Raw genomic sequence first — 14,806 nt, forward strand, 5'->3', positions numbered from 1 at the left:
CTCTTTGTCCCAGCCTGACCTCCTTCCATGCCTTTGGGTGAAGAGTAGGATGACTGAACTACCGTTATGTGTGTTAAAATGAATGTGTGTCTTTTTCTTTCCTATGAGATCCGGTGCAGAGCGGCAAACGAAATCGTCCAGAACAAAAGGAGGGAAATAATGAGTAATTAAAACATGACAACAACAAAACGCAGCACAAGAAGAAATTAGAGTTTACTGTCTGAGATCCTGGATTTATTATGAATCGCTAAGGGTTTCGATTAGGTTGGTTTCCAAAAAGCAGAAATAATCCAGTTTGAGACTGCTTTAACTGCCCCGGCTCAATGCCAGGGGATTCTGGGAAGTGTAGTTTTGTGCCACATTTAGCCTTCTCTGTCAGAGAGCTCTGGTGCCACAATAAACGAAGGTTCCCAGGATTCCCTGTCATTGAGACATGGCAGTTAAAGTGGCCTCAAACTGGATTATTTCTGCAGTGTGTTTTGGACCTTTGTTTTGGCATGTTTGGCGTGAGGCAATGAGAAAAGGAGGTCTATGGAGCTGTGAGAAAGGCGGCACTTTCAGGTTAAAGGAGGACGTTTCTCCATTTGCTTGGATAAAAATCTTGGGATATTTTGCTCGTCGTATCAATCGTGAATCATGGAATTGTGCTTCGAATAGAGGCAGAGGTAGATTATATATATATATATATATATGAAAGGAAAGCAGACCATCTTCTAGGATTTTGATTTTATTTGAAGGTGGATGAGTCTCACTTTCCTTGGGGACGATAGCAGAGCCTTGTAAATTGCCTCTCTTGGAATGGGGAATCCCTGCGGGAAACTGAGACATTTATAATATGACCAGGCTTTGAGTGTTTGTCTTAAAGGCCTTTTGTGTGTTTCCTTACACAGAACCATGAGGTTCAGTGATTCAGTGCGAAAGGGTGCAACGAAGGTATAAGCGCCCGCTTCGGTATGAATGTTTCAGACTGGAATATGACTAAAGGAAAATCCGAAGGAGCACTTCAAATATATGGTTTTATGAGCCGCTTGTTTGGGTGACTGCTTGTGTCTGTAAAAAACAACCCGCCCTAATTTAATGGTACACACCTTTCTACACAAGCACAGAAAGCACAGCTGTGATTCATGTTTTTAAAGAACGGAGAATGAGATAGGTGTTTAACCTCTGCAAGCCCGTGTGCCTTAATATTACATATCAATGGGGCCTTCTCCCAAGCGAAGACGTGAAGATTGCATTGGAGAAGCACATGTTGAGATTACTAACTTCCTGTTCAAGGTTTGAAGGGCCTTTCTGGCACATGCTTCCTTTTGTTAGGCTTAAGCTGCTATGACTCAGACAGATTGTTCAATCCGAAAGTGTGAAAACCATCACAATTGGGAAACAACACCATAACCTTGACAGTTTCTTCATTAACTCAGTACAAATGCCTCGCCTTCTTGCTTTCAGATAGGGCACTGGGTTTAGTGAGCCAACTTGTCCTTCTACGGTGGGACCTTGTTATCCGCTGGGGTTTGGTTCCAGGATCCCCCGCGGATAACAAAACCCGTGGATGCTCAAGTCCAATTAAATACAATGGCAGAGCAAAATGGTGTCCCTTCATGGAAAATTAAGATTTGCTATTTATACCTTTTTGGAACATTTTGAATCCATAAAGAAGAAATCTGTGGGTAAGGAGGGCCGACTGTATCTCAGTTAGATGTTGTGAGCCTTCAAGTTCTTTCTGACTTACCACAACCCCAAGGCAAAGCTATCATGGACGAGAAAGTTTGCCTAAAAATGAACAGTTGTCCAAAACACACTGCAGAAATAATCCAGTTTGAAACCACTTTAACTGCCCTGGCTCAGTGCTAGGGAATCCTGGGAATGGTAGTTTTTGTGGCACTGGAGCTGTCTCTGGCAGTGAAGGCTAAACTACAAAATGAGCCAGGGCAGTTAAAGCAGTCTTAAACTGGATGGTTTCTGTGGTGTGTGTTGGCCCAGAGACTCAGTGTTGTTGTGTGCGCAGATCTCCTGAGAAACCTGGATTGTTGCTGTTTATGAATCCACAATGGTCTCTGGGCTCTCCCTGTTCAGGTCTCCATGGGACCTCAACAGTTGTTTTTGATATCTAGTTACTAGAAGTTGGGTTTGGCTTCCTTGCTGGCATGAATGAAGTGGCTTCTTATGAAGCATCAAAGGTGGAAGCCTGGCTTTATGTCTTCCACAGTCAAATTTTGCTGTCGAATTGGCCGTTTACACAGAACAAAACGCTCCTCAAGAGACCTTTTTCACATAAGAAGAAATCCTGACTCTACCTGCATGCAGATTGGTGTTCAGTACCATTTAAGCACCATTAGAAGTTAAACACACAAAGAAGTAGACCTGTCCTTCTCTTCCTCTTTTCATTTTTGGTAAGGGGACTGACACTGCCGTTCCTTAAATAATACCTGTTAGTGCTTATTTCCTGAGAATTGTATGGAGTGTTATTTTTTCAAGTGCTGCTTGAAGGAGTGAACCTGGGCTTAGAAATGTTAAAAATGAATAGAATTTGTCAAGTGAGAATGGTAGGAACCGAACAGCTTTGCATAAACCCTGATTTGCAAGTGTTGTGTTTTCTTTTTGGAGGGGTTTCATGCACAGGATGGTAGCCAAGTGGCATTAGGAGTGTTATTCTTACAACTGAGCTTGTACATGAGAGTTTGTTTTCCTCCCAGTGAAATCTTTGCCTAGACAGGACCAGAGAGCTGGCTGAGGGAGCTGTCTCTCCAGTGGGTTTGGTCGGTTGGGAGATAGCTCTGTTGCAAAGTCTCTTCAGTATTTTTACATTTGTTTTTTGCAGGGTATTGCCAATGCTCAAACATTGTAATCTCCCCCTGCTCATCCAACAGAAATGCAGTTTCCAGTTTGCAAAGAATTAAGCATGACTCTTGCTACTATGAAAACAAAATCTGCTGCTGTCAATTTTCCATGATTCTTGTCATGTTGCTTTCCTTACCCAGAACAGCCATTCACCTCCTTCACCCCAATTGTCCATCAAGCCACTTCCCTTTCTCTCAAGGCCCTCTCAAGGACCATCAATGCCTCCGTCACCTCGTTCTTGTCACCAGTCCTTGTTTTTCCCCTTTGCCTCCTCCTCCCTTGACCATGTCAGTACACAGACTGCAAGGACAGGTACATCACTTGTTCTATTCAAATGCAGCATGTAACACACTTGGTGCCACAATGTGGATTATGTGAAAGCTGTTGCGACACCTAGACCCCTGCTGTAAGTGTCAGGAACGGCTTTTCTGCCGTGAACATAGCCAGTTAAGTGTTCAGATGCATGGCACACATATGAAACTTTCCTTTCTTACTTTTGGTGGAGGTATAGGGTGCAATTTCATGGAAAGTCAGGAATTGTGGCCCAGCAAGCTCCCATTAACTGTCTGTCTACAACTTCTGTGTTTATTAATGTTATTTTTATGTAGCTGTTGTCATTATCCTCCCTCCTCCCATAATGGCATATAATATATGCAACAAAATAGCTGTTCTTTTGTCCCCAACTACGTCAATCAATTAAAGCATAAATACCACACTCAACTCTTTTAACAGGAAATACCAAGGATGAAGCCCCCAGGCCATCAGGATCGTCAAGTATAAACTCAGTCAATGGGCTGTGGCTTTGATTTGGGGAATAATCTTGCATTATGGGGCTGGTTTTCCCCCTTATTTTTTTGTTCTCTGCAAGGATGTGTAATACAGACTCTGAGATCTTATCTTTTTGTTGTTGTTGTTTTCTTTCAGATTGGAGACGATGAACAGGGTTATGATCTAGACTTATTCTGCATACCAAAACATTATGCAGACGATCTGGAGAAAGTCTACATTCCTCATGGTCTTATTATGGACAGGTCAGTTGGATTTAAAGCAACTTTTTAAAAAATGATGGTTTCCATGAAGTCTCTACTATGCTGTGCCCTAAGTCATTGTAGTTATATAAGGTCAATATTAACAACTTTTTGGTTGATGATTATTAAATTAACAGTCGTTAATATTGACCTTATATAACTCACGGTGGCCTGTTACAGACTGGCAAAATAAAGCTGCTTCGGGTCTCTTTGGAGGCATGCTATTTAAATGATGCATGGGTCCTAAGAGTCCTGAGGTCGCGTCAAAGCCACACTCCATTCCTAAGCACTGGAATGCAGCTTTGGTGCAGCTTCCGGACTCTTAGGACCCATGCATCATTTAAACAGCATACCTCCAAAGAGACCCGAAACAGCTTTATTTTGGCAGTCTGTAACAGGCCGGTGTTTTCTTAGATTTGTCTTTGCTTTCCTCTGGGGCTGAGAGAATGTGACTTGCCCAAAGTCACCCAATGGGTTTCATGACTGAGGTGGGAATTGAACCCTGGTCTCCAGAGTCGTAGTCCAACACTCAAACCACTATAATACGCTGGCAGGTGGACAGACTCATTCAAGGAAACTATGTCCTTGAATCTTCAAGATCCGACAACACTTGGAAGTCTCTCATTCAGAGGGTTGTCACAAATTGAAGTTGGCTTGGCAGCAGTTAACAAGAACCACCAATTTTTGACCTGTGATAAACAAATGTCCATAGTATATCTGCCTTTCTGATACAAAGTACATGGATTGTGCCAGGAACAGTAACCGACTGCATTCCTTTAAAGCAGATCTATAGAATCAGTGAGGGCTTGATATCATCAGCAGTTGTGTAAGTTCCATTGTTTCAGTGGGTTTTTTCTAGTCAGGATTAACAACTGGATTTAGGCTGTTTTAACTTGTTTCCACTGTGGTAGTTTCTAGGCAACTCCGTAGCATTTGAAGAATATAACAACATCTGCACCTCTGCAGTCATCTTCCTAATAAAGTAATCAGAAATGGTTTCTAAAACGTGGGTCTGGCAATTACAAAAATAAGCACACCAAGTCTTAAGACCTGGGGTGGATTCCTTCTAAACTGAGAAAATGAAAATTAAGCATGGAGTGCAAATTTAATTTTCTTGTCGGTAGTATGACATATATGTGGAATGTGCACTCCTTTGGCTTATTACTCTGTAACGTCATGAAAGCCAAACTTTCCAAGTATGAGTTGCCTTGTTCTCCCTGCTGCCTTGTTCTCTGAATGACTGGAATGTTTATTGGCGCTTCAGTAATCAAGCTCAGGCTGCAGTTGTGCTTTAGAAAGTGAATTAAATCCACCGCCTGAAAATCTGCATGTTTCATATCTTTTGCAAGTTGTCCAGTAACTAGGCAAAGACTTGGGTTTGCTTTGGCACAGACTGCCTTATAAAATCAAGAGCGTTTGGCAGCACTGCTATTAGATTAACCTTGACAAGTGAGAAAAACCAGAGATGTCACTGACCAGTAAATAGTCCTATTCACTGTCAGATGGGCACCAAATATGTTATTGGATGAAGAAACACTGTTTATCTTAGTGTGTTCATTTCCTACAATTGGGTTCTGGCCTCAGTATTAGTCATGTGTTATAAAGAAAGTGATGTATAGTAGTTATGGTTGCACTTTACGTAAGCCTGAGTCCTAATATTAATTCCAGCTAGAGTAAAATCAGTGGAGTTTTACCTATATCTTGACTCACCATTTAATATTTGATGAGTGGGTCTACTCTACTTTGGACAAATACAGGATTTGGAGCAGAATGGTTCAACACTGTGCACAGTATGGTAAATTGTTTTATCCTATTCCCTCCACAGGACGGAAAGATTGGCACGAGAAATTATGAAGAGCATGGGAGGACATCATATTGTGGCTCTCTGTGTACTTAAGGGGGGTTATAAATTTTTTGCTGACTTGCTGGATTATATCAAAGCCCTGAACCGGAACAGTGACAAGTCTATTCCTATGACTGTCGACTTCATCAGGTTGAAGAGCTACTGTGTAAGTATACTTACAGAAGCTCACAAGTTTTGGCATAGCTTCTCAGCAGCCATCATTTGTAACCACTGATTGCTTTTCTATCTCGTATCCATTGTGTGTGTGTGTGTATTCACGGCGGTCTTGTGCCCCTAACCCTAGCAGATATGGAGGGACAAGTGTACTCAAACATTAAACTATTCCACTCATGTATTAAGAACCCAAATCAAAGAAGTTGCAAGGCAGCATCTCAGCATCTGGAACATATTATTTCTGCAATTTGGGCCTTGTACTGCTATGATTCCTCTCTCCCTTACCTATGGACCTGATTAGAGTATTCTGCAAGGGGAAGACATGTGGAGACAGCTAAATTGGAAACATAATTTCATAATTTGGTTGAGTTGACTGTGAAATTAGTAATTAAATTGTTTACAGAGTTGAGTGGGTTGGCTTTTGGAGAACTGGGTATTGATGCTTCATAAACGAATAATATTGTTTCTTTTTCTTTTTTTCTTTTTATTTTTGAACGCATGCAAATAGGCATCAGATTTTTGAGGCAGTCCTAATTTGCCCTGGCAGCTGGCAAGAGCGAGAATGTTTGCATGACACACTCCTGTTCCTTGGAGTTTTGTGCCCTGCAGGTGGTGATAGAGCTGCACACATGAATGGCTGTAGGGAGCGAGAACTGTGTGCCTTCTTGGATCTTCTCTATTTTCCACACTGCACAGAATGTGCCCTCATACTTAAAACTAGTAGAGAAGGTCTGATTTCTGCTGTTCTTTTGGCAGTCATCTCCTTAGACATCTCTCATTGTCTCAGTTTCCCCAAATTGGTGCCATAGTAGGAGACTTTATTGTAAAACAACAGGACACATCACCTGTTCTCCATGGACAGCTCTATTTTCCACTGTGTTCCACCATGACCTTTTTTTACCATTTGGCTAGTATATAATTGTAATTCATTTTTTAATTAAAATTTCCAATATATATATGACATATATGTCATATATATATATATGACATATATGTCATATACTTAACAGGAGATCATATTCTATATACATGGAATAGAACCCCCCTTCGAAGATTCAATAATAAATCCTTCCTCCCTTCCTGAAGTGCCCATAAAAATTCTTAATTTTGAAATTATTGATTTTTCATTTGTCTTATCAATATCTCCTAGAACATATGGCAGGGGTTGGACTGGATGGCTCTTGTGGTCTCTTCCAGCTCTATGATTCTATATAACACATGTACATATAAAACAGTTAATCTTATACATCTACTCACTTTTTAATAAGCAAGTATATATTTTTGAAAGACTACACACCTATACATACTTGAAAGTGAACATCATTGAGACTGAGGGAATTTAACTGAATGCTGTTGATCAAAGAGTGGGAGGAGGACAGAAAGGAGAGAAAGACACCTTACTGTGTGTTGAATAAGCTCCTATGTTGCTTTGGCGTCATAATAAAGAAAATACAACTTTTCTTAGTAGTTGGTAGAAGATGAGAGCCTGGGCTTACAGGTGTTGTGATAGTGTACATTTTCAGACTTTGGTGGAAAACTGGAAATTGTTATTTTAACATGTGTTTTTCTTCCTTGTCTAAAACTAGAATGATCAGTCAACTGGTGATATCAAAGTAATTGGAGGGGATGACCTCTCAACCTTGACTGGGAAGGTATGTCCTGAAAGAATGTATATAGATTTACTGTAGAAGGTGATGCGAAAAATTATGTAAGCAGACGGCACTTTTTAGAATGAATTAATTTACTTGTTTTAAAAGGTCCAAATGAAATGGCAGTTTGTGAAATGTAATTAAGGTAAAAGCATTGTAGAATAAGAGCCACGTAGAGTTGGAGTCGTGGACTATTACTCTGGGTTTGAATCCCTGCTTGGCAGTGTAATCCCGCTGGGTGATACTGGCCAAATCCCACTCTCTCAGCTTGAGAGGAAGTCCATGGCAAACCTCCTCCGAACAAATCTTGTCAAGAAAACCCTTTGGTTGGGTCACCTTGTGGTCTCTAGAAGTCAGAAATGACTTGAAGGCACAAAACAACAATTGTAAAACAAAGCAGAATACAATGCAGAGTAACTGCTAGAGTTTGAGGGCTGCATTGGCCCCCAAACCCTCAATGTTTTTACCTTTTAAAAATCAATAAACTTTCCCCCATCTCCCCTAGAAGGAATTTTACCTTGCCTTGGACCCTCTTTGGTCCTATAATCTCCATCCTTTTTTCCCCTGTCTCCCTGATTTCCTCATGAATAGACTAACAGACTTATTTGTTGTCCACAAAAAAGTGCTTAAACTGTTTTAAAAATCAGCTAATTAGAAACAGCAGTGGGCTGAATATAATGTATTTGATTTGGTCTTAACACCTTCCTCTCTCTCTCTCTCTCTCTCGCATTATTAGTTTATTTTTAAGCTATAATAAAAATTTTGTTCCAAGTCCAAAAGAATGTACTAATGAGCGTTAGAGATTTGAGCAATTTAACCACAAGGCACGGTTTGTAGCCATTTTCTGCTGGTTTGTTTCAGAGATGAGGCATCCGCCTGTATTTCTGCAGGGGTTAAATTAGGGAAATCTAAAATGAAAAACAGTCACTCTGAAAAAAATCGGATAAATATAAAAGGAAAGCCAAGTTTGATTTTAAAAGCCTCGATCCAATACAGGGAGAGGTGGGATACAAATAAATAAATATTATTATTATCATCATCATCATCATCATCATCTTTTTCTTTTCTTTTTTAGAATGTCTTGATTGTAGAAGTAAGTATAATACTTCGCTTTTACTTTTTTAATGGGCATGAGATGGAATAATAAGATTGTGTATTGATTCTTACTACTTTCTTGCAAGGTTACACAGTTTTACTTGAGAATAATGGCCATTTCATAACGTGGCTGGTAGTCACTGGGTTAGACACATTGATTTCGCTCCTAAAGAACAGACAAAACTATAGGTTCTGTTTAATTCAATTAATTTCAAATTAAGCCTGATAATATTTTCCAAGAAAGTCTTCTTGTTCTTATGAAGGCCATGTCAAGAGATGTTTGAATTTTGGTATGCATTTCAGACCTTGAGGAAATATCCTTTCGTTATTTACAATTACTGGCAAACACAAGCATTCACAATTTGTCTGTGTATTTTGGTTGACTATCAGTCTAAAAGTGTTACTTGGTTATAACTTACAAGCCTGTTTGCTTTGTGTTTGTTTCTTTTGCTTACCGGTCAGGATATCATTGATACCGGCAAGACAATGAAGACCCTCCTCTCTCTGCTGAAGCAGTACAATCCAAAGATGGTAAAAGTAGCCAGGTAGGTTTGGATTGCTGTCCCTTGTTCTACATTTTGCTTTTTCAAGAATTAGTACAGGCTGTTGGGCTGGGGGGAAAGCTTTACAACATGGTTTTGGAGCACTTTGTAATCATTTGTGCATAGGATAGTTCATTAATCCGGAGTGTGGATTTCACCTCATAATTTGTTCCATTCCTAACATCAAGTCTTGGGATACTTTAAAGGGAAACTTTGTTTTCCTACCACTTCGGTCTTTTTTCCCCCTGACCAAAGGAAATAATTAAGGAAGGAAAGATAGAATAGCTGCCTATTGTCTTTTGACTGATAGCACTGGGAGTTCTCCATCTGGAAGTCCCCTTGGATACTGTGAAAAATACACACTTAAACTCAGAAGCCAAGGGCTTTCTGTTGTATGATTCAACTGAACAGTATTTCGCAGCAAAGAGAGCTGAAGGAGGGAAGCATTTTTTTAAAAAGAGGTACTGACAATTTAAATTTTAGCTATTAATCTACCAAAAAAAAAATGTGTGTCAGTTTTCCTCATATGCTCTAACAAAAAACGCCTGAGTTACATTTATGTTAAGAAGAGCTTCAAGCACATTTCCTTCAGTGACTCTTGCAATCCTGCATGGAATCTAAATTAAAACATCACTGCTCACCTGTTTTATCAAGATAGTTCTGCCTTTCTGAGTAAGTGTTTGTGTTGGTTTGGCTCTAACTGGCTTCCAGGCACTGTTTGTCTTGTGGGCTGCTGGTTCTTCAGAGCCAGAGACTCCTTCATATTTCTGGGGAAATCCCAAGCATCTTTAACTTGAAGAAAGCCAGAGGACACCTGGGCAGGAGAGGGAGAACAAATGTGCATTTGTAGAAGAGCTGCTTGGCTCTTTGGGCTCTGAAATAATTATTTTTTAGCTTGCCCAGTTGAAGAACAAATGAAGTTTGTGCAGATATAGAATCCTAGCATTGGAAGGGACCCCAAAGGGCCATCTCATCTAACCCCTCGCCATGCAGGAATATTCAATCAAGCGCTCCTGCAGATGGCCCTCCAGCCTCTCTTTAAAAACCACCAAAGAGATGCCACCACCTGCACTGTCAAATAGTTCTTAACTATCATATTTCAGGGCACAGAGGTGTGGCTTGGAGCCAAAGGGTGTTTTGCTACTTGGAGTGCTTTCTGAAGAAACAGAGCCTCTGGGTGCACTGTGTTCCTTGGGTGAAAGTGTCAGAAGCACATAGATCTCCTGTCCATTTGCCATGTGAACCAGCAAGTCAATTGGCTCTACTTGGTTTTGTTGACTGCACATACATTTCAAGTCAAAGGGTAACCAACAATAAGAATCAGAGAAAGGTGGAGAACAAAGAAGCCTCTTGCTGTTCTTTGTTGCCACAACATCAGCCGGGTATTTCTGTCAGAGGTGACTTCTTGTGTTTGGCCATATCAGTGCGTCCTTGTGAGAGTGAGGTTGATAACAGCCTGAAAGCAGCCGAATGTGGAGAGCGGAGCCCTGCCCACGGAGTGTTTGTGGGAGGATAATCTAGCTGGGAGGGATGGGAGATGGCTCCTTGGTAAAGGAAGGGAGATAAGGTCATTGTTTTTTCAGCTACACAAGTTTCTTGGCTGGAGGCACAGAGCCCTGTTTCGCCCGTCTCTCTCTGGCATCATGGAGTGAGGCAGGAGAGCCCTTTCAGCCCATGTTTTGGTCCTCTTCATAGCATCAGAGGGCTGAATCAAGGAGTATCCTTATCATTTAGTTAGATAGTTAGAGGGTTATATGCTGTGTAATGGTTTATCATGGAGCTGCTGTGGGGTGAATTTAATCCGCTAAATTCTGCTTGGTGCCTTTTTAACAGCTTGTTGGTCAAACGGACACCTCGAAGCGTAGGATACCGGCCTGACTGTAAGTGAATCTTATGCAAGGATTTACTGCACCTTAAACAATGCCCTGAAAATATTTTAAGGATCCCATAGCTAAGAAATCAGAAGGAGAAATAGTCATGAGATTAAAGACCATTTTAGAGGAGTTTCTGAAATGGGCAGGAGAGAAAGGATGAAGAAAGAGAAGAGGAGGCCATGAAGTAAGTAAAGATTAGGACATGTCACTTCATTTGTGTACCTCTTTTGTGTATTTTGTAAAATCAAGTAGTACATTTAAGTAGGGATAACTAGAAGGACATATAAAAAGGAGAGTGCCCAAACAGTGCAATCCTATTAACCTAAATACAAGTTTCCCTGTGTTCAGTGGGACTTATTTCTCAGTAAGTGTGCTTAAGGAATTTAGCATTAATCAACCCCTTTACAGTATTCTGCATGCTTTCAGTGTTGCGTATTCCCATCTCTTAGCTTGCAATGCCTCTCCTGCTCTTCTGGACATGATGTAACATTTTCCTAGATTAAAATGCACTGTCTGTTGTAGGTACAGGATTTGTAATACCAAATAAAGTTTGTTATGGTTTGAAGTGGTGCCAACAGGAATTTGATGCAGTATTAACAGAGAAGAGTTTAAAACAGTTCATTAAATGGCCAGAATAATTGCCCACAGTTGTTCAGATGTTGCTCATGTAACACTTTGATGAATTCTTGATTTTTTTCAGTTGTTGGATTTGAAGTGCCAGACAAGTTTGTGGTGGGATATGCTCTAGATTACAATGAATATTTCAGAGATTTAAATGTAAGTATTTACTTTCTTCCTTACTTAGAGTACTTATATCCTGCCCTCAAGCCTAGCATCCTCTTTCACTCAGTGGACTCTAGAGTCTTCTGGGAAGTGACCCTGAAGGGCCTCAAAGCAGCAACCTTTTCCTGCCACCGGTATTCAGATGTTTACTGCCTCTGAACCTGGAGGTTCTGTGTCACAACCATAAAGAAATTTGTTGTTGTTGTTGTGTGCCTTCACGTCATTTCCAACTTATGGCTATCCTAAGGTGAGAACCTATCATGGTGTTTTCTTGGCAAGGTTTGTTCAGATGAGTCCTTTGCCTTCCTCTAAGGCTGAGAGTGTAACTTGCCCAAGTTCACGTAGTGGGTTGCCACGGCTGAGTGAGGCTTTGAATCCCGGTCTCCAGAGTCCAGTGTTGAAACAATTACACCTCGCTGGCTCTCTGTTCATACATATCTGTCATGAATTTTGCCTGCTCCCCTTGTAAACCCATCTAAACTCATGGCTTTTGAAGGCATCACCATATTCTATGCCAGTGAGTTCCATAAGTTAACTATACATTGTGTAAGGCATTTCTTTTTTTGAATGCACTGCCAATCAATTTTGTTCGGTGATAGTAACAGTAGCTTACTATTACGGATGAGGAAGGCCGAGACATTTCTTCAGACCTTACATGAATTGTGTAGACCTCTGTGGTGGTGATATGTCTTGTCCATTTTCTGCACCCCTCCCCACTGTCCAGTCATGTATTTTTCTAAACTAAAGATATTCAAAGTGCTGCTTTTTCAGAGGTACAGCCCTTTCCACTCCTGCCGCATGGGCTTGTCTGGAATTTAAAACTGGGCCCTCCCACGCCTCAGTAGATCTGGCTGGTAGACCAGAAAGCCTCATGTGTTCAAGCATTTACCCATACTCTTGGGGAGGGGTGGCTTTTCAGATGCATTTGGAAGTAAACTGAAGTCTATGAAATCTCATGCTGCCAACATCATTCTTTCCATTAGTCTCAAAGGTGCTACAAGATGTCTCTACTACTGATTCTACAGACTAACATGGTTATATCATTGAACAAAATCATAGGCGTGGGACAAACCACTCCAAAAGGGCAGCCAGCTGGTGGCCTTTTTCCCTTCGGAGGGACGCCGCAGCCACCAGACTGTTCTTTTTCTAAACTAAACTAAGTTCTTCCTAATGTTTATGTGGAATCTCTTTTCCTATAGTTTCCCTGGCATCTAGTTCCTTTGCCCCTAAAGCCCTTAATGAAAGCCTGGGTACTTCACACCATGCTGCATTCCATAGTAGCCAATAATGACAACTTGGGATAAACCTCTGCAGAATGTTCACCTTCTAGCAGCTAATGTTTCTAATACACACACCTTTTTATCTTCTCTTGTTTCAGCACATTTGCGTGATCAGTGAGATGGGGAAGCAGAAATACAAGGCGTGACACTTGCTGGTTTCAGCGCAGCAGCCACAGGATTTTGAAGCCAACACCCACAGCGTCCATTTCCCATCCATTGCCTGAGGCTCTGGTCACCAGCTTCTAATTGTGGAGTGCTCCCACCTTCTTGTCATTTGCTTGCTATAACTTATTGCATGTACAGTATGGGAACTGTGTCTTGTTTATTTACCTTTGAGAAACTAACAGAGAGTGCAATTGTTCACCCTTCCTTCCTCTCTTTATTCTCTCTCTTTCTCCCCCCCTCCACTTGTTTTTCTTTTTTTACAAAGTTGCACTATGACGCTACTGATTCTAGCTCCTCCCTGTTGGGAATTTGCTCTGTGTTGAACCCAGGTTTAGCCCTCCAGCACACTGTACTACTTTCCCCCTGTCTTTAAACCTCATCAGCTCAGAACTGAAATAGTTATATAAGTACTGTAAATGTATAAGGCATTTTAAGATGGGAAAATCTATATTAGTAATATTTTTTTAAGAAAAACAGGTAATTTAAGTTTTATATTGTAATGAGTGCAGAATTTGGGGTGATTCTTAGATAGCTGCTCTGGGGGACGGAGGTGCTGTTCCCTTCCAAAGAGGTGTGGGGTCAGCTCCTGATGGTTGCTATAGTCTTGAAGGAGTATGGACAATGTTCTGCTAAACTGTTTTTTCCAGGAGTTGCCTTACTTGCCTCTCGCAGAAGTTCCGAGTTTTACACACAAAAAAGAGCAAGTGACAAAACCGAATGTTTAAGCCACTTCTGAGCTTTCTATCTCCTGTAGGAATGAGGGCACAGTTCACTGGGAGCCCCTCTCACACCAGCCCTATAGAAGAAAATGGGCATTCGTTTCCAAAAGGCTTGCGTGTGAGAAGTTCCAAGTGGATTGTGTCTTAATTTCTCCTTTTCTGTCTCCATCAGCTTAGCAGAGTTGCCTTTCAGATTTAACAACGACCTCTGTGTGAAACCTTCAGTGAAAAATGATTGTAATGTTGTACGAAGTGCACAGAACCAACGCACTTTAAAATAAAGGCTGTCTCTCCAAAGGATGCATTGGACAGCAGCGCTTGCTTCTTCCGCACACTTAAGCATCTGTAATGCATGCGCCTCACTCCCTGGTTTTGTCCTCTTCTCCAACCCCCTTCTCCCCACACATTCAAGGAAGCGAGGAGAAATGTGGTTCTGGCAGCAACGCCAGGGCAGTGCTTTTGGTCAGCTGAGGTTTCATCCTGCTGGGAAAAACACTGTTTGTTCTGCTCCATCCGAGGCAATAGCAAAGATGAACTGTTCATTAAACACCCATGTGTGGACAAGCAAACGATACACCATGCAAGTTGTCCTGTTGTTCCTCTTTCGCTTGACTTGCTTGTGTGGGCCTTTTCGAAATTAGTATGTTGGGTCCCTTGTGCATTTTTATGGGCAGGCATTCCAGTGCGCCACATGCAAAAAACAAGCAATGCTGGGAGAACACAACTAATTTGCCCAAATAATCCTGAGGAAAACAGCCATCATCCTGGGTTGCACAAGGCTGGCTGTGTAAGTTACACTAGTCTAGTGCCCAGGTT

The 14,806-nt window shown here is 41.3% G+C and overlaps 1 protein-coding gene across 1 annotated transcript in view; it reads left to right on the plus strand.

Moving 5' to 3' along the window:
- Window positions 1–14,290, plus strand: part of HPRT1 (hypoxanthine phosphoribosyltransferase 1) — a 15,556-nt gene extending 1,266 nt beyond the window's left edge. Inside the window, exons 2-9 of the mRNA XM_042480002.1 lie at window positions 3,763–3,869; window positions 5,692–5,875; window positions 7,470–7,535; window positions 8,608–8,625; window positions 9,090–9,172; window positions 11,003–11,049; window positions 11,744–11,820; window positions 13,205–14,290. Of these exons, the coding sequence (XP_042335936.1) occupies window positions 3,763–3,869; window positions 5,692–5,875; window positions 7,470–7,535; window positions 8,608–8,625; window positions 9,090–9,172; window positions 11,003–11,049; window positions 11,744–11,820; window positions 13,205–13,252 (630 nt within the window). The 3' untranslated portion in view covers window positions 13,253–14,290. The remainder of the gene's footprint in view (window positions 1–3,762; window positions 3,870–5,691; window positions 5,876–7,469; window positions 7,536–8,607; window positions 8,626–9,089; window positions 9,173–11,002; window positions 11,050–11,743; window positions 11,821–13,204) is intronic.
- The last annotated feature ends 516 nt before the right edge of the window (window positions 14,291–14,806 follow it).

This window comes from Sceloporus undulatus, chromosome 7, assembly GCF_019175285.1.
Source record: "Sceloporus undulatus isolate JIND9_A2432 ecotype Alabama chromosome 7, SceUnd_v1.1, whole genome shotgun sequence".
Lineage (NCBI taxonomy): Eukaryota > Metazoa > Chordata > Lepidosauria > Squamata > Phrynosomatidae > Sceloporus > Sceloporus undulatus.